We start from the raw sequence: 20,000 nt of genomic DNA on the forward strand, positions 1-20,000 counted from the left end.
TCCAGTTTGATGAAGCTCAGTAACGTCCCGCCTGCAGCTCTGGGGGTTCAGAGCCTTCACGGTGACCTCATCAGTGTTTAGCACCGCCCACACAGAGATGCTGCTGTCAGTGACCAACGCGTCACCAGCCTCCACCACACGGTGCGGTGTGCTCGCGTCGCTCCAGCTCAGATGTGTTTGAGCGCTGTTACGTTCAGGTGGTTCCAGACAGAGCGAGCTCCAAACCCCGGAGCCCGTCCAGCTTCCCTCTGGGCTTCTTCCTGAATCCCAGCACGTTGGCCTCTGTGGTTGTTTGTGGGATCTTGTGCTTTGCTTAGTCCAGGAGTCGTGACGCTCTCGCCTGTTCTCTGACGGTGGGATCATGGTGGTTCAGCACGCGGAGGAGATGATTGATCCTCACAGCTGTGTAGATCCAATCAGCATTAGGGACGCCCGCCGGAAACGAGTCCAGTCTTCATCAGAAAGAGGGCCGTGCCCGTGCCGGCCTGGGGTTACCTGGCTCCAGGTGTAGCGCTGGCTCGTGGATTCTCCATGTTTGCGTGTGGACCGTGCCGGTCTGTGGAGCCGCTCTGAGAGCCGACGTTAGTGAGATGATCCGGCACACTGACCAGGGATCAGTCATTACTGTGATGGCAGCTACAACAGGGATCAGTGTGGACAGTCAGCACGCTGGACTGACCGACTGACACCAGCGCATGAGCACACACACACGCACACACACGCACGCACGCACACACGCACGCACGCACACACACACACACACACACACACACACACACTTATCAACACACAATAACTTCTCCCCCTCCCCCCTAGATGCCCCCTCCCTCTCCGTTGTCACGGCGACAGATGCCGACATGTTCCTGAGCCCCTCGGCGCCGGTAGCCGCTCGCGCCCGTCAGTCCCACAATGCAACGCTGCAGGCCGGCCGGCTGCCCTGGTGGAGGAAGCTGGGAGACGACGTCACTTCCTCCCCCGGCTCCACCCCCCCGGACGGGCTGGAGGCGGAGCTTGGAGGACTGTTCCTGGGGGGCGGGGCCAGCTGACAGGGAGGAGCGGGGCTTTAAACTTTATTGAGACGCAGCAGCAGCAGGATTCAAACTGTAAACTTTATTCACAATGACAACGACAACGGGAACACACACACACACACTGGTCACCATGGTAACCGCCTCCTAGTCCTGCAGCAGGGCTACAGCGGTCACCATAGTAACAGCTCTGCAGTGCTGACGCATCACTGTGGTTTTACCAAGGTTTCCTCTGCAGTGTGTGTGTGTGTGTGTGTGTGTGTGTGTGTGTGTGTGTGTGTGTGTGTGACATCAGTGTGAAACAGGAACACTTTAAAGGCACAGTCCACGATTTTTGTTCAGAGTGCAACATGGCCTGAAGTGCTGCGTTGCTGTGTGTGTGTTGCTGTGTGTGTGTGTGTTTCTGTGTGTGTTTCTGTGTGTGTTGGGATTTTCTGGTCAGAGGCTGCCTGTGACTCTGTACAGCGTTCTGATTGGTCGGTGCTGGGGTCATGTGACAGTGCTCAGCCAGTCACTGAACACTTCAGTGACCAGACGCTGTTTCATGACTTATTTTTTTAAAATTCTGATTCTTTTGTTGCACAAAAACAAATGGCAGCCACAGCAGAGACGGGGCGGAGGCGAGACCTCTCACTCGTTAGCTGCTTTCATCATCAGTTGTGGGAAAAAAACAGTGTGTTTAACTCAGAATGTGTGTGTGACCTCACATGAGCTCCACTTCTTGTAAACATCCTGCAGCTTCATCAGACTGACCCACAACATTAAATAAACAAAACAAAACAAAAAAAAACAATTTAATAAAAGACATTCTGTGAGAAATACATATTTCTTTCCTGAGTAACTATCGAGTGAGACATCTGGCTTCTGGCCCATCTCTGTCGACTGCTGCACATGCTCAGTACAGACCAGCAACGGCCCTCTGGGTCATTATCCCAAACGAGCGCTGCAGTGTTTTGAGCAGGTAACACCGCTCACCTGGGACAGGTGACAGGTGACAGGTGACAGCCAATCACAGCGCAGGATGGACGGCGTCAGAGTTTTCACTTTGAAGAAAAACAAGATTGGACACTGAAGACTGAATTACGTCACAACATGTAGATTATTTTTTAAACTCCAGAAACGACATCGATGTTCTGTTTGTTTGTTTCCGACCGTTTGAAACCCGGGAGCCGGGCGGGCTTTTATTCTGAAAGGTGTTGTCTTACCCTCCATTCACAGTTTCATCTGTCTTCTTTCTTCTGTTGTTTTTATTTATTTTCTGTCATTTTATGTAAGTTTTAGAAGAATTTCAGTAATTTTGTAGTGATTGTATTGCATATTTTGGGCGGGGTTAATTTCATGATTTCCATATAATTTGATTTAAATATACAGTTATAATACTTTAATAATAACACCTGTGATTTTTTGTCTAATTTTCTTGTCATTAAAAACAGTTTTTTCTGGTTAATTTTGCTGCTGTTGGTTCTCGTGGTTCTGACAGAACCCGGCCGGATTCTCTCGGGTTCCAAAGGGTTAACAGGTCAAACACAACGAGCCGCCACTCGTCACTTCCTGTTTCACTTAATTGCATCTGAATCATTCAGCCAATCACGTTGCTCCTCAGAACGAGTGGGTGGGGCCGGGCGGCCATCCGGCGGCCCCGCCGACCCGGCCGTGATTGGGCGGCTGCATGAGGCCGTCGCTGCTGATTGGTCCATGGAGCACGGTGCAGGGAGAGTGGGAGGGGCTTAGCTCACTGCAGCCGACCGTCCACAGACAGGGGTACTGACTGCACACACACACACACACACACACACACGCACACAAAAGATGTTTCCATTATGTTGTTCGACTGGGCGGGGCTAAATCTGATTTTAAATGACCTCACCGGGCAGTGGGCGGGGTTTACCTGGAGTTGGGCGGGGCTCCAGGCTGAGGATGCGAAACGCTGCCGCTGCTGGTCATGTGATGGGTGGAGGAAGAGGAGGAGGAGGAAGAGGAGGGGGGGCGAGGGGAGGAGCTACTCCACCCGTCTGACAGCACCTGGACGCCTTCAGACAGACAGACTGCAGAGAGACAGACAGGCAGACAGACAGAACAGGATGACTCAGCGTGCACACACCTGATGTCAGTCAAAAGGGGGCGGGGCAGTGGAATGTGTGTGTGTGTGATGTTGGACCAGAGGGCCCGGCTCCCAGTCTGCGTTCTAGTTGATCCAAAGGTGTTGGATGGGGTTGAGGTCGGGGCTCTGTGCGGGCCGCTCAACTTCTTCCACCCCAAACTCAGCCGGCCACGCCTTTATGGAGCTGCTCTGTAGTCCAGTCATTTTATGAAAAAACCGAGGACAAATTGCAAGAGAAGCAAACTCAACTGATTCTGTATCCTCAGTTTGTCCTGAGTGAGGGGGAAAAGTCCCAGGAAATCCCATTGGTGGAAAGTTTTGAAAATCACCTATTTATGACCACATATTACCAAAAAACACTGTTTTTAACACACAGGGGAAAGGGGTTCAACATTTTACTTTCAGATATCACTATAAAAATTCACAAGTTGATTACACACACAAAGACAAGAAAAAAAGTCAATTACAAGTTCTTTGAATTATTCTGTTTACACATGCATATCACACATTATCTGATTTGATATGCGCTAATAAGGAATATAAGGAATAAATGCCAGAACAGATATTTAAACAGTGAATTAAAAGGTTACTATATATATCATAACCTTTTAATTCACTGTTATATAGAAACTTTTAATTCAAGGTTACTATATATATAGTAACCTTTTAATTCACTGTTTAAATGTCTCTTCTATCATTTCTTCCTTATATTCCAATTAGCACATATCAGATCAGATAATGTGTGATATGCATGTGTAAACAGAATAATTCAAAGAACTTGTAATTGACTTTTTTTCTTGTCTTTGTGTGTGTAATCAACCTGTGAATTTTTATAGTGATATCTGAAAGTAAAATGTTGAACCCCTTTCCCCTGTGTGTTAAAAACAGTGTTTTTTGGTAATATGTGGTCATAAATAGGTGATTTTCAAAACTTTCCACCAATGGGATTTCTTGGGACTTTTTTTCCCCTCACTCAGGACAAACTGAGGATACAAAATCAGTTGAGTTTGCTTCTCTTGCAATTTGTCCTAGGTTGACCTCAATTTTGGCCTAAAATTACTGGACTACTGTGCACTGGGGCTCAGTCATGCTGGGACAGGAAAGGGCCTTCCTTCCCCAAACTGGTCCCTCAGAGCTGGGAGCCGCTCGGCCATGAAGCTCCCGGCTCAGTTTCTGTGCTGATGTTGATGCCAGAGGAGGTTTGGAGCTCTGCAGGTACTGAGGCAGCAGAGCGTCGGACTCTTTTACGCACTATGAGCCTCGGCGCTCGGCGACCCCGCTCTGTAACTTTACGTGGTGCCGCCCCCTGGTGGCCGAGTCGCTGTGGCTCCTAAACGCTTCCACTTTGCAATAATCCCACTTCCAGCTGATGGTGGAATATCTGCAATAATCCCACTTCCAGCTGATGGTGGAATATCTGCAATAATCCCACTTCCAGCTGATGGTGGAATATCTGCAATAATCCCACTTCCAGCTGATGGTGGAATATCTGCAATAATCCCACTTCCAGCTGATGGTGGAATATCTAGGAGGGAAGAAAGTTGAGCAGCTGACTTGTTGCAGCGGTGGCTTCCTGTTCCATCACTATTCCAGCAGCACCTGAACTCAGTGAGCTCTTTAGAACCAGACGCTCTGTCACTGATGTTGGTGAAGGCAGACTGCAGGGCTGCTGCTGGAGGTGACACACCTGTGGGGGCGGGGCTGAAGGAAACACCTGAGGTGAGCAGGTGAGGTCCAGCTGTTCTGCCCACACAGTGCACGCTGCATCATGTGATGTTTGTGTCGTCTGAATTTTGGTTTATAATAACACACACATGATTGACAGGGAGTGGAAACACTGACTGGAACTGAACTGAATTGAAACATGAAACAATAAAAATGAATGAATTAAACGAATAAATAATCATTTTCTCTGAATATGAAAAATGAAATATTTAAAAGTATTAAATTTAAAACATAAGATAACATATTAATTAAAAACACAATATGAAACCAAATGAAATATTTAAATATTTCTGGATATACTAAAATTTCCTCTAGTTATGTGCAGGGTGTATATTTTTTAAAAATAATAATAATAAATGAGTAAAAATGTAATGTAATAAAAATGAAATAAACAAATTTAAAAACAGCATCGATAAAATATTGGAATATTTGGTGGAAAATATTATTTTACACTTTGTATCATCTATAAATGTAAAGTAATGAGAAGATCCATTGTTACACACACACACACACACACACCCAGCTACCTGAGGAGTGTGTGCGGTGTGGCAGGTAGGTGGGGGGGTAAGGTGTGTGTCGCCCGGGGTAACCGTGGTGCTTGTAACCATGGTGATGTGATGTCAGAGGGAGACCGCCTCCGTAGGGGAAAGCTCCGCCCCCTCCGGTCGAACACAGAGACCAGCCTGATACACAGACACACACACACACACACGCACACACACACACACACACGCGAGTTTACTTACAAAAACATAAATTAAAAATGCATTAACAAAAACATTTTTTAAAAAAATTTTACGTTTTTATTGTATTTTATCTTATTTTATTTTATTTTTACAGTATGTAGTTAAATTGTATTATTATTATTATTATTATCATTATTATTACTGTTATTATTAATATTATGGTTATCATTATTATTATTATTATTATTGTTGTTGCTGTTGTTGTTGAGTTGAAGTGAAGTGAGTCTGAGGTCCACTCACACGGCTGGATCCCGATGCGGCTGTCAGGCTCCAACAGGCTCCGCCCACCAGGGTTCCTGACAGGACGAACACAACTGTCAGCTGACTGTGTGTGTGTGTGTGTGTGTGTGTGTGTGTACATGGGATTATTACTGCAAGATAAGCAATTCAAACATAAAAGAGGCTAATAATTTTATCAAATACGTGTAAATACAATTAAACAAGTCACACGCTGCTGTGTGTGTGTGTGTGTGTGTGTGTGTGTGTGTGTGTGTGAAAGAGTGTGTGTGTGTGTGTGTCTCACTTGACACCGTCTCTCCTGCGTTCGGAGCAGCTCGTAATGACTCGCTAATCGTCTGCTAACGCTAACTTCCTGTGTTATCCTGGTGAGAAATGCTAAGAGCTACGCACCTCCACACCTGACTGTGTGTGTGTGTGTGTGTGTGTGTGTGTGTGTGTGTGTGTTAGTGGAAAAGCTGCATTCAGCCTCAGTGTCAGTAAACCTGAGTGTGATGCCACATTGATTATTAATATGAAGTAAATAAATACATCAACAGTTTAAAGATGACAACTGACAAACTGATTGTGTCAAACAGGAAGAGAGCAGCTGGAGGTGGGCGGGGCTAAAGATGAGTCTTATGAGGTGGGAGGGGCTAAAGATGAGTCTTATGAGGTGGGAGGGGCCTGGAGGAGGGAGGGGCTAAAGCTTAGTCTTATGAGGTGGGAGGGGCCTGGAGGAGGGAGGGGCTAAAGATGAGTCTTATGAGGTGGGAGGGGCTAAAGCTGAGTCTTATGAGGTGGGAGGGGCCTGGAGGAGGGAGGGGCTAAAGCTTAGTCTTATGAGGTGGGAGGGGCTAAAGTTGAGTCTTATGAGGTGGGAGGGGCCTGGAGGAGGGAGGGGCTAAAGCTGAGTCTTATGAGGTGGGAGGGGCTAAAGCTGAGTCTTATGAGGTGGGAGGGGCCTGGAGGAGGGAGGGGCTAAAGATGAGTCTTATGAGGTGGGAGGGGCCTGGAGGAGGGAGGGGCTAAAGATGAGTCTTATGAGGTGGGAGGGGCCTGGGGGAGGTGGGCGGCTGCTTTCAGTCCTTCAATACAAAACAAATGAAAATCTTAAATGTAAAAAATATCCTGAAAGTTTTGGAAAGTTTTGATTCCTGTCATGGAGCGGCCGGCCAGCACTCCACATCACAGCACAGTGTGATGACATCACACATCACATGACATGACATGACATGACATGACATGACATCACATGGCATCACATGACATCACATGACGCAGCGGCGGCGGCGGCGGCGGCTCACCTCTCCTTGGCGTCCAGGAAAGCTTTGGCGAACGGGTTGTACTTGATCTTCAGAGCCGTGATCTGTACACAAACAACACTCAGCTGGGGGTGTGTGTGTGTGTGTGAGTGTGTGAGTGTGTGTGTGTGTGTGTGTGTGTGTGTGTGTGAGTGTGTGTGTGTGTGTGTGAGTGTGTGTGTGTGTGAGTGTGTGTGTGTGTGAGCACCTCCTCGTTCTGGTAGGCCGTCACGGCGATGAACTGCGTCTCTCTGAAGGAGACGTTGGAGACGAGGCGATGCCGCGAGCCGACACACACGATGTGCAGCTGAGGCTCGTACTTATGGAGCGAGTTCAGCATGATCTGACACACACACACACACACACACACACACACACACACACACACACACACACACACACACACACACACAGAGTCACTGATTCAGCCTGTACCTGTCTGTCTCCCTGCCTGCCTGTCTGTCTGCAGCAGAGTGTGTGGAGTAGAGCCATTTTTGTTTTTTGGCCCAAACTCTCTCTCTCTCTCGCTCGCCCCCACCCCCCACCCCCACCCCCCTCCCTAACGAGGCCAATTAACCAATCAGGGTTCTCCAAGCGGACACACAAAAACAAACTGTTTTCTATTCAGATTGAGAGGCTGGCTTCACCTCTGACCTCTGTGTGTGTGTGTGTGTGTGTGTGTGTGTGTGTGTGTGTGTGTGTGTGTGCCCACATTAGCTGGAGTGTGTGTGGGCCTTTTGAATCTAGTTTACCTCTCTCTCTCTCTCTCTCTCGTCCATCTGAAGCATGATGGGTAAATTAATTTCCTAGTAAAAAACATAATTACCATAATGCACAAATAAGCTGAGCAATTATTTCATTATGGCCGAGCGCCGTGTTCCAGCTCTGCATTACTGCCCAGTGTGTGTGTGTGTGTGTGAGTGTGTGTGTGTGTGTGTGTGTGTGTGTGTGTGTGAGTGTGTGTGTGTGTGTGTGTGTGTGGGATATTTGGACAGGGTTGATGGGTAAATATAAACAACATTATTGCCAATTTTGTAGTGCTGCACGTGTGTGTGTGTGTGTGTGTGTGTGTGTGTGTGTGTGTGTCAGTGCTGCATATCTGTGGAGTGTGTGTGTGTGTGTGTGTGTGTGTGTGTGTGCGTGCGTGTCAGCCCCTCTGAGTGGACGGCTCTCGACAGGAAGTGCATTAAACCGCCGCCGGCCAATTAAGAGCTGTTTATCCCGTTCCCGTGGTTACGAGGGGGCGAGCAGGTGAAGTGAGCGAGGAGAGCGACTGAAGTGGCTCATTAGAGGCGGGAGTCTCTCGCCCACTCCAGGCAGCCAGCAGGCAGCCAGGAAGAGAGCGAGCCGCCCTCGCCGGGGAGAGCAGCATAATGGACAGCAGAAGAAGAGGAAGAGGAAGAGGAAGAGGAAGGGGAGGAAGACGAGGAAGAACAAAAGAAGAAGGAGACCGAAAATAACCCGGAGCAGGGCCGTTCAAAGAGCGGCCCGGGACCCCGAGGGGGCCCGAGGGGCCACCAGGGGGCCACAGCGACACCAGGGGCGGTTTGATGTGTTTATAACAGGAAAAGAAAAAAAAACTTTTCAAAATCTGATTTCAGGAAAACAGGAGTGACCAAAGCACGGCCTTTCAAACTGTATCCCTCCGCCTGGCAGCTAGACCCCCACGCAGCCACACCTCCTGAGTAGAGTTCTCATCGGGCCTGAAAATTAAGACCCGACCCGACCCGGGCCAAACTGGGCCAGCCCGAGGCCCGACCCGACCCGACTAATTAGCCGAACTTTAGGCCCGACAGCCCGATAAAGCCCGGAAAAAAAAAAATCGCCATTATTTAGCAGAGCCGGTCGGCCGCGGCACCGGGGCACCATCAGTCGGTATCAGGCGGGCCGGCCGCGGCACCGGCCAGCATCAGGCAGCTCACCTGTCAGATCCGGCAGACCTGACCGGTGGGCGTGGTATCGGACGGTGCCGCGGCCGGCCCGCCTGATGCCGTCTAATGGTGCCGCGGCATGTGCGGATCAGTACGGTAGTCTAGAAAACTGGAGATTTTTTTTTTTTCTCTCGTGCGCCCCCAAGTAGATTGCGCCCTGGGCAGCTGCACTGCCCATAGCAGAAACCGTCCCTGCTGCCGAGTCTGCCAGCACAGCAGGATGCTGCTGCAACTCTCTCTCACTTGTTTGCGCTGCGCTCGCACAGCTGGTTGTCTGTCTGTCACTGAAAGTTTAGCCTCCAAATCCAATCCAGTCTCTCACTCTCTCCACCAGTCACATAAAAATGAAACGTCATAATCAATAACAGAACACATAATTCTATTTTTTTATTTAAAAAAAAAAAAAAAATCCCCCACAGAACCCGAAGCCCGACCCGACCCGCCCAATTCACGTAAATTTTAGGCCCGACCCGACCCGAAAATGTCGGGTCGGGTTCGGGCAGAATATGAGAACTCTACTCCTGAGGGCTCAGCTGAGCACAACCACAGCACGATCAATACTGGACCTGATCAGGATCAATACTGGACCTGATCAGGATCAATACTGGACCTGATCAGGATCAATACTGGACCTGATCAGGATCAATACTGGACCTGATCAGGATCAATCAGGCTCTAAAACAGTGAACTGCTCCTTTAATGCCGACATGAAATTACATTTTATTTACAATAAATAAAGAAGTCTGTGTGTGTGTGTGTGTGTGTGTGTGTGTGTGTGTGTCTCTGTGTGTGTGTGTGTGTGTGTGTGTGTCTGTGTGTGTGTGTGTGTGTGTGTGTCTCTGTATGTTAGTGTGTGTGTGTGTGTGTGTCTGTGTGTGTGTGTGTGTGTGTGTGTGTGTGTGTGTGTGTGTGTGTGTGTGTGTGTCTGTGTGTGTGTGTGTGTGTGTGTGTGTGTGTGTGTGTGTCTCTGTATGTTAGTGTGTGTGTGTGTGTGTGTCTGTGTGTGTGTGTGTGTGTGTGTGTGTGTGTGTGTCTGTGTGTGTGTGTGTGTGTGTGTGTGTGTGTGTGTGTGTGTGTGTCTCTGTGTGTGTGTGTGTGTCTCTGTGTGTGTGTGTGTGTGTGTGTGTGTGTGTGTCTGTGTGTGTGTGTGTGTGTGTGTGTGTGTGTGTGTGTGTGTGTGTGTGTGTGTGTCTGTGTGTGTGTGTGTGTGTGTGTGTGTGTGTGTGTCTCTGTATGTTAGTGTGTGTGTGTGTGTGTGTCTGTGTGTGTGTGTGTGTGTGTGTGTGTGTGTGTGTGTGTCTGTGTGTGTGTGTGTGTGTGTGTGTGTGTCTGTGTGTGTGTGTGTGTGTGTGTGTGTGTGTCTCTGTATGTTAGTGTGTGTGTGTGTGTGTGTCTGTGTGTGTGTGTGTGTGTGTGTGTGTGTGTGTGTGTCTGTGTGTGTGTGTGTGTGTGTGTGTGTGTGTGTGTGTGTGTGTGTCTCTGTATGTTAGTGTGTGTGTGTGTGTGTGTCTCTCCCTGTGTGTGTGTGTGTGTGTGTGTGTGTGTGTGTGTGTGTGTGAGAGCACCTGTCCTCCCCCGTTGACCTTGTTGGTCAGTTTGACCTTGTTGAAGGTCACGGCGGCCTTCATCCAGTGTGCTCCGAAGTTGGGTGAGTCGGGGTGGATGTAGACGCCGCCGTGGCTCCGCCCCTCGCCCCGCCCCTCCGCCCGGCCGGCCGCCACCCACTCGCCGTTCACGAACTTCCAGCGGCAGCCGTCAGCCGGGACGAAGTCCAGCAGGAAGGAGTACATGGAGCTGGGGTCAAGACCCGAAACACTGACCTTCAGGACGGGGAACATCCTGCTGCTCACACACACACACACACACACACACACACACACACAGAGACACACACACACACACACACACAGAGAGAGACACACAGAGAGAGAGAGACACACACAGAGAGAGAGAGAGACACAGAGACACACAAAGAGAGAGAGAGAGACACACACACACACACACAGAGAGAGACACACACACACACACACACACAGACACACAAACACACACACAGAGAGAGAGACACACACAGAGAGAGAGACACACACACAGAGACACACACACACACACAGAGAGAGAGAGACACACACAGAGAGAGAGAGACACACACAGAGAGAGAGACACACACACAGAGACACACACACACACACAGAGAGAGAGAGACACACACAGAGAGAGAGACACACAGAGAGAGAGACACAAGCACAGAGACACACACACACACACACACACACACACACACACACACACACAGAGTGAGACCCAGGATCTGGTCGAAGGCTTTTATTTTTTTGCACTTTATTATTTATCTGTATTTATTTTTATCTTTATTTATTTATTATTATTATCATTATTTAAACTGAGGGGATTTTTCAATTTTTTAATTTTTTTTTCCAACAGTTTTTTTTTTTTTTTTTTAGTTTCATGGAAATTTTGAGGCAAATTATTTTTAATTTTTTTTTGTAATTTAATAATAATTTTCTCGTGATTTAATTTGAAATGTTGATCGTTTTAATTAACGAGCATCAAATCGAGCCGCTGCAGATCCACGAGTCAGAGCCCATGATCAGCCTGTTCAATAACCAATAATCATCATACTGATGGACATGGTGCATCATGCTCGCTCCGGCACCTTTGATACGTTTTAATCAGGAAAATATGTTTATTTGTTTTGTTTTGTTTTGTTTTGTTTTTTCAAAATTTCAGGTAAATTTGTTTTGGCAAAGTTTCTGATTTTCTTTTTCACGTTTCTTAACGACCTGCCGGCTGAGTCTAAACAGTTCTCATTTCTACTGAACCACAGCAGTGTGGCATCACACACACACACACACACACTCACACACACACACTCACACTCACACACACACACACACTCAGTGTGTTAATTAAAGCGGGCGGCTGAAGTGCTGTGTCGAGGTGTAAATGGAGCGTTCGCCCACCGGAGGGCGTGACCGGCCTCTCAACACACACACACACACACACACACACACACACACACACACACACCCCAGAGCAGTATTATTATCATTTCAAATAAACTTATTATTAGTATTATTATTGATATCAATACTGATGGTATTATCATTATTATTGTTATTATTGATAATGAGGTTTCAGAATAAAAGTACTGACCCTTTGAGGAAATCAGCTTGTTGCTGACTGGAAACTGGAAAAAAAAAAAATCTGAACACAAAATAAAAATATAAATAACAAAGTAAAATAATTTTTAAAAGTCAGTAAAATAAATGAATTAAAAATGTAGAAAAAAACAGTATAGATCAAATAAACAAAAACCCTATAAATAAATAAAAATATAAATAAAAAATGTAAACATTTTTTATTTATACTCCCCCCCACACTCCCGTTAGTGCCTTCGCCCAGCTGCAGGTCTGTTCTGTGTGCTGTGGTTCTGCAGCTCTGAGGTTCCAGTTCTACATCGTGACCTTTCCTTTCAGTCACACACACCCTGAGGCTTTTATTGTGAAACAGCCTCAGTTTGAGGTTCTGTAGGTTCCTGCTGGCAGAGAACAGCTGAAACAAAACACAACTCGTGGGAGATAAAATGTTTTTTTCCAAACAGAAGAAGCGCTCTCATCGTGTAGAACCACAGAACCTGCAGAGAGCCTGCTCAGGTTCTACATGTGGAACATCCACATCCCGGGTTCTTTAAGGAACCGTCACTTCAAACGGCTCAAATGTGCCTCAAAGAAACCTTTTAAAAAAAAAAAAAAATAGGAACAGAGATGGTTCTTCTTAGAATTTGAGCCACTAAAAGAGTTCTCTAGAGAACCTTTTTCAGAGCAGCTCGTTGGTTCTGTTTGGTTTATGTTTTCCACGCAGAGAACCGAGCACTGAATGAGGTGTCTCTGCCGGTTCCTCACGCAGCCACTCTGCCTTGAAGAACCATTTCAGAACCATGAGGGTTCTCTGTGTTCTACACCAGTGGTGTTCAAACCATGGTCCAGGGCCTCCAGGGGCCCCTGAGGGTCCTCCAGGGGCCCTCAGTTTGCTCTAACTAGAAGTTGTCAGCGTGCAGAACGTGTGAGGAACATGAGAACCTCAGAGCAGAACAGACACACAGCAGGAAGCTCCAGCAGCAGAACCGTCCTTCAGCCAACGCATCAGTACAGAAAGATTATCTTACATTACATTACACACACACACACACACACACACACACACACACACACATATATATATATATATATATACATACATATGACAAGATAAGATAAGATATAAAGTCCCATTATCCAAGAAGAACATCTCCAGAAACCTGAACCTGAACCTGAACCTGAACCTGAACCTGAACCTGAGCCTGAGCCTGAGCCTGAATCTGAATCTGAACCTGAATCTGAACCTGAATCTGAAGCTGAATCTGAAGCTGAATCTGAATCAGCTTTGATAGGATATGATGTGCTACATGTTATTAGATGTTATGATATATGAAATGCTGACAGAAACTTTTATGGAATCAAAAATTAGAAGTAAAACTAAATATTTGATTGATGTGACAGTACGTTCTTCTAGCCGAGCGCTCTGCTCTCAGACAGAAATAATAGGTAAGGTAAGGTAAGGTAAGCTTTATTTATCCTGCATAGGGGAAACTGTTTTAACCACCCGCAGAGACAGAAAAACAAACAAACAAACAAACAAACAAAAAAAACATGACATGACATGATACACAACAAAAACAATAGGACAATAGAAACCAATGAGACATCTAGAAGTAGGACATGAATTGTAAAGAGAGGACATGATAAGATAACACAGAAGCGTGCAAGATTTAAAAAAAAAAAAGAAGAAGAAGAAGAAATAGTGAATAAATACCAAAGAAAGCTATGCAGCAACGGCAAATCTGAACCTAACAATGTTTGATAAAATACCTGACAGCCGCAGGAACCAAAGACTTCCTAAAACGTTCAGTGGAGCACCGAGACGCTCACTAAAAGAGCTTCCGAGACCCATAAAAACATAAATACATATGTTTATGTATTTATTATTGTTTACACTAAAGTAAAATAAAAACAGACAGAATGTGTGTCGACTCTCCTGATGAAACAAGAAAATGAAATCAATCAAATAAATCAATAAAAACTCCAAAAATCAAATCCCTCAGTCTGTCACACACGCACACACACACACACACACACACACACACACACACACACACTGTGCTTTTATTGTTGAGTCTGACAGTCAAAACTGTAATTTTATATCAGTTCTATCCCCTTCTGTCAGAAAGTGATCAATCATTTTATTAAATGAAGAAAACCTTTTCATTTTTTTCTTTTGTTGGTCGGTTTTAATAATGAGCTCAGCGGCTGGAGGCTCCACCCCCCCCACACACACACCCCACCCCTCCCCCGGCTGGTGGCCACTGTGCATGTGTGTGTGTGTGTGACTCTGTGTGTGTGTGTGTGTGTGTGTGTGTGTGTGTTACCGTCCGTTCTTGGTGACGATCATCTCGTTGGTGATGTGTTGGAACTTCCTCCACAGCTCTGCGTCCTCCAGCGTGACGCGCAGCTCTCTCTCCGTCGGGTCGCCCTTCTCTCGGCCCGCCTGCAGCTCGCTCTCCACCGCGCTCAGCAGCCGCGACATGCAGCGCTCCGCCGCCCCGGGGCTGCCCCCCGGCCCCCCCCGTGCCCCCTGTGCCCCCTGTGCCCCCCGGCCCCCCTGTGCCCCCTGGCCCCCCCGTGCCGCCCGGCCCCACCAGGGCCCCCGCTGAGGCCGCGGGGCCGGCCCTGCCTGCCACGTCCGGGCCGGAGGCAGAACCAGAGTCTGCATCGTCCTGAAGACCCTCCACCTTCATCTGACACACACACACACACACACACACACACACACACACACACACACACACACACACATGCATCAGAAAGTGAAACCAGGAGCTCGTATGTGGCTCTTATTTTATTATTTTTTACTTTTTTAGTTCTCATTTTTGATTTTTGAGTTTTTGTCAGTTTTTAAAGCTTCTGTTTGAGTTTCATGGAAATTTGGATGCAAACTCTTTTTCTTTTGTTTGGAATTGATGATCATTTTCCTGTAATCTGATTGGTGCGTGCTGCTGTGGCCTGGAGCCGCCCGCCGCGGGGCGTTCACGGTCAAATCAGGAAACCCGTGAAAAAAGGCGGCGTGGGCTCGGGCTCCGGGCGGCTCCACTTCACCTCATTTGTCTTAGAAATGTGAAAAAGCCAATTAACAAAATTATCAACTCAAAAACCCCAGAAAGTTTAGTAAAACAAAACAAACAAACAAACAAACAAACCATGAGAAGAAAGTGACTGGAGCATCAGCCTCCAAAAACAAAGACATGAAAATGAACACAGCCTGAACTTAGTCTAAACAAACAAACAAACAAACAAACAAAAATAAATAAGACAATAAATAAATAAGACAAAATGCAATAAAGTGAAAAAGTTGATTTGAAAAGGTTCATAGCTGCTTGTTCTCAGAGCCACGAGAGCAGCAGATGATTTGCTCACATGATTTCAGGAGAAATCTGCAGCTGAATTCAGGCTGATTTCAGATCAGCGCTGCTGCTCCGTTTCCGACGACGACGAGGCCGTCGTTTCATTTCACTTTCATCATTATTAATATTATATTAATATTATTTTGTTTGTGCTGACGTGGGCTGTGGGTGCTTCTCTCCTCAGACGCTCAGCTGACCGAACATCTTTATTTTTTAACCTTGAAAAATGAATAAATCTCCGATCTGGGTGGAAACTGATTTCCTTCCTGTCAGGGAATCTTTAACTGCAGCCTTTTATTTTCCAAACCCACATCACTGTTTTATTATTTCATATTATATTATTTCATGTTGTATTATTTCATGTTGTATTATTTCATGTTGTATTATTTTATGTTTTATTATTTCATGTTTTATGTGTTTCATGTGTTCAGCGGCTGATTTTCCTGTTGTTTTGTGTAATACCCCGTGGCTCTGCGTGTGGCTGTGTGTGTGTGTGTGTGTGTGTGTGTGTGTGTGTCGCTCAGAACGCCCTGCGTCTGATCGTCTGATATTTCACAGTCAAAATGTTCAACATCTGCTCAGTGACATTTTGCAATGTTCCTATTTATTAATATGGTTACATCCTCACACTATTATAAACAAATATTATATCATATATATAATAATTATATAGTCCTTCAACATTCCAGCAATAATATTGAGATTGATAATTATAATAATAATAATGTGATGTGATGGCCGGTGCTCCTTGACGTCTTTTACACATAATTTCCCCAAAATACAATATTTCTGTAACAATTTTTTAAATGAAATGCCAGTTTTCCTGCAGAGCTTTTAGATTCAAGTCTTCAATTAAAATGTGTAAATAAAAAATTACATATGAAGCTTTACATTAATAATAATAATGAGTAATAAATAAATTATTTTTTAAAAGTGTTATAATTGCAGGCAGAGCTGTTTCTTCTATTAATTTTTCGTGTGTGTGTACGGGGACGTGTGTGTGTGTGTGTGTGTGTTTGTACAAAAGATGTGGGGTGATACTTTAAAACACACACACACACACACACACACACACACACACACACACTCCAGCTGTGTACATAAGGCACAAAAAGAATCAAAAATATTCATGTATAAAAAATAAGTTGCAGGCTGATGTGGGATCAGATGTTCAGAGGGATTAACAATCTGGAGAAATTATTAAATGTTTTATTCTCACATTAATAACAATGTGTTGTTCTAACAGCTCCTACAGACCTGCTATGGATTTATCTGTGATTTATGTGATATTTATGAAGTATTGCACAAAGTATTACACAAAGTATTTCACAGAGAGCTGCTGGTGCAAAAGCAAATCAAAGTGGACTCACCGGTCCAGATGAGCCTGCCGCTCGCCCGATCCCAGAGAGAGAGAGAGCCTCAGCACCGCTCTGAAGCAAGACTTAGAACAAGACTTTAAATAAAGAGTTTCAATGAGAGTTGAAATGCAGCGTCTGGATGCAGAGTGTGGAAGCAGGCGGTAAACGCTGCGAGGCTGCTGCTGCTGCAGGTTTGATGCCGGAGCTTCATCTGGCCGGTCAGAGGAGAGTGACAGAATATCAGTCTGCCTCGCACGACCACCATCTCTCTCTCTCTCTCTCTCACTGTCTGTCTCCCTCGCTCCACCATTATCTCTCTATTACACACACACACACACACACACACAGGTAGCCACTATTAGAGTGTGGTATAGAGACACCGTGAATTGTGAATTTTAACAAATATATTTCTAATGCATTTAATTTTTTTTGTTTCAAAATGTTCACATGTGCAGTAAACAGATTTACATGTGCAGTAAACTGTTACATGTGCATTATGGTCTTTATATGTGCAGTAAACTGTTCACATGTGCAGTAATGTGTTCACATGTCCAGTAATGTGTTCACATGTGCAGTAAACTGTTACATGTGCAGTATGGTCTTTACATGTGCAGGATATTCTTTACATGTGCAGTGAACTGTTTACATGTGCAGTAATGTGTTCACATGTGCAGTAAACTGTTACATGTGCAGTAATGTGTTCACATGTGCAGTAAACTGTTACATGTGCAGTAAACTGTTCACATGTGCAGTAATGTGTTCACATGTGCAGTAAACTGTTACATGTTCAGTAAACTGTTCACATGTGCAGTAATGTGTTCACATGTGCAGTAAACTGTTACATGTTCAGTAAACTGTTCACATGTGCAGTAAACTGTTACATGTTCAGTAAACTGTTCACATGTGCAGTAAACCGTTTACATGTGCAGTATATTCTTTACATGTGCAGTAAGCTGTTTACATGTGCAGTATATTCTTTACATGTGCAGTAAGCTGTTTACATGTGCAGTAAACTGTTTACATGTGCAGTAAGCTGTTTACATGTGCAGTAAGCTGTTTACATGTGCAGTAAGCTGTTCACATGTGCAGTAAGCAGTTTACATGTGCAGTAAGCTGTTCACATGTGCTGTAAGCAGTTTACATGTGCAGTAAGCTGTTTACATGTGCAGTAAGCAGTTTACATGTGCAGTAAGCTGTTCACATGTGCTGTAAGCAGTTTACATGTGCAGTAATGTGTTTACATGTGCAGTAAGCTGTTTACATGTGCAGTAATGTGTTCACATGTGCAGTAAGCTGTTTACATGTGCAGTAATGTGTTTACATGTGCAGTAATGTGTTTACATGTGCAGTAAGCTGTTTACATGTGCAGTAAGCTGTTCACATGTGCTGTAAGCAGTTCACATGTGCAGTAAGCTGTTTACATGTGCAGTAAGCAGTTTACATGTGCAGTAATGTGTTCACATGTGCAATAAACTGTTTACATGTGCAGTAATGTGTTTACATGTGCAGTAAACTGTTTACATGTGCAGCACCCTGGTTCACATGCATTGGCTTTAAGGCTCCGCCTCCTGCAGGGCAGCCATGAGAGGCTCCGCCCACTCTCCACTCATTGTTTTGTTGTATTCATGTCGTTAACGTCCCATCAGCCTGATAAACAACAGCAAAGGATGTTTGAAACCTGAACATGTGATTCCCTCCAGGTCAGCAAGGCTCTGACCAATCACAGCTGAACATCAGCCCCATGCCAGCCCCGCCCACCATCATGTTGGCCCCACCCACCTACTCATCATCATCATGTTGGCCCCACCCACATGCTCATCATCATCATATCAGCCCCACCCACCTGCTCAGTGACAGACAGTGAAACACACCTGTTACCGTGACGACTGCTGAGCTCTGAAAACAGCTGACCTGGGACCTTTGCTTTGTTTTGAGTGAAAGCACACACACACACACACACACACACACACACACACACACACACACAGGCAGCTCCTGCTGTGGCTGAGAAAATGGTATCACAGAATACCATACAACTATACCCAAAAACTGTAAGGAACAAAAAATCTGGATGAAGCGAGTTCAAAGGTCAAAAATCACATTGGACACACACACACACACACACACACACACACACACACACACACATCTCAGCGAGGTGTGTGTGTGTGTGTGTGTGCTGGTTGAACTGAATCTTACAGGAAACTGATCAGCTGTTCAGATCAACATGTGACAGAGAATCTGGTGATCCAGTGTGAAGAAACCTGACCCTGCACACACACACACACACACACACACACACACACACACACACTCACACACACACACACACACACACACACACACACACACACACACACACACACACACACAGAACGCTCCGTCCAACACTCTGCAGCGACATCGGATATCTCGCTGCTGCTGTAAGACTGTGTGAGTGTGTGTGTGTGTGAGTGTGAGTGTGTGTGTGTGTGTGTGTGTGTGTTTTAATCAGCGGGCAGTGCAGGCTGCAGATTAGCAGCTTTAGCGACTTAACAGACATAAAAGAGTCGTTAACGACGGTGGTAGTTAAATATCAGAAGACGACACACACACACACACACACACACACACACACACACACACACACACACTGCAAACCAGGCAGAGCCCACAGAAACACACAAGTGGTGTTTGCTGTTTGTGTTCATATGAATATCAGTTTAAACCTTTGAATGTTTTTTTCTTGATGATTTGATGTTGATCATCTCTGCTGAGTTCACACACACACACACACACTCCACACACACTCCACACACTGCTCACTCCTCACACACTGCTCACACACTGCTCACTCCACACACACTGCTCACACACTCCACACACACTCCACACACACACCTCACACACTGCTCACACACCCTGCTCACTCCTCACACACTGCTCACACACTCCACACACACACCTCACACACTGCTCACACACTGCTCACACACTCTGTTCTCCGTTCACTTGATGAGGTTAGACTCAGCTGATAAGAGGCAGAAATTAAAAAAAACAAAAAAAAACAAAAAAAAAAAACAATATCATGAAAC

The 20,000-nt window shown here is 45.8% G+C and overlaps 2 protein-coding genes across 2 annotated transcripts in view; one reads left to right on the plus strand and one right to left on the minus strand.

Annotated features, from left to right (window-relative positions):
• The window catches only part of iqcb1 (IQ motif containing B1), an 8,706-nt gene extending 6,915 nt beyond the window's left edge, over window positions 1-1,791 (plus strand). The window contains exon 14 of the mRNA XM_030067914.1: window positions 817-1,791. Coding sequence (XP_029923774.1) covers window positions 817-1,046 — 230 coding nt within the window. The 3' untranslated portion in view covers window positions 1,047-1,791. The remainder of the gene's footprint in view (window positions 1-816) is intronic.
• A 781-nt stretch (window positions 1,792-2,572) lies between these two features.
• tbx19 (T-box transcription factor 19) lies at window positions 2,573-14,880 on the minus strand. Its single transcript, XM_030066564.1, has 8 exons — window positions 14,537-14,880; window positions 10,617-10,893; window positions 7,329-7,463; window positions 7,124-7,185; window positions 5,841-5,896; window positions 5,382-5,537; window positions 2,917-3,073; window positions 2,573-2,796 (listed from the first exon to the last, which is right to left on the minus strand). The coding sequence occupies exons 1-8, from the start codon at window positions 14,878-14,880 to the stop codon at window positions 2,628-2,630; spliced, it is 1,356 nt and encodes a 451-aa protein (XP_029922424.1). The 3' UTR covers window positions 2,573-2,627.
• Between the last annotated feature and the right edge of the window lie 5,120 nt (window positions 14,881-20,000).

The sequence above is a fragment of the Myripristis murdjan genome, chromosome 2 (genome assembly GCF_902150065.1).
Source record: "Myripristis murdjan chromosome 2, fMyrMur1.1, whole genome shotgun sequence".
Lineage (NCBI taxonomy): Eukaryota > Metazoa > Chordata > Actinopteri > Holocentriformes > Holocentridae > Myripristis > Myripristis murdjan.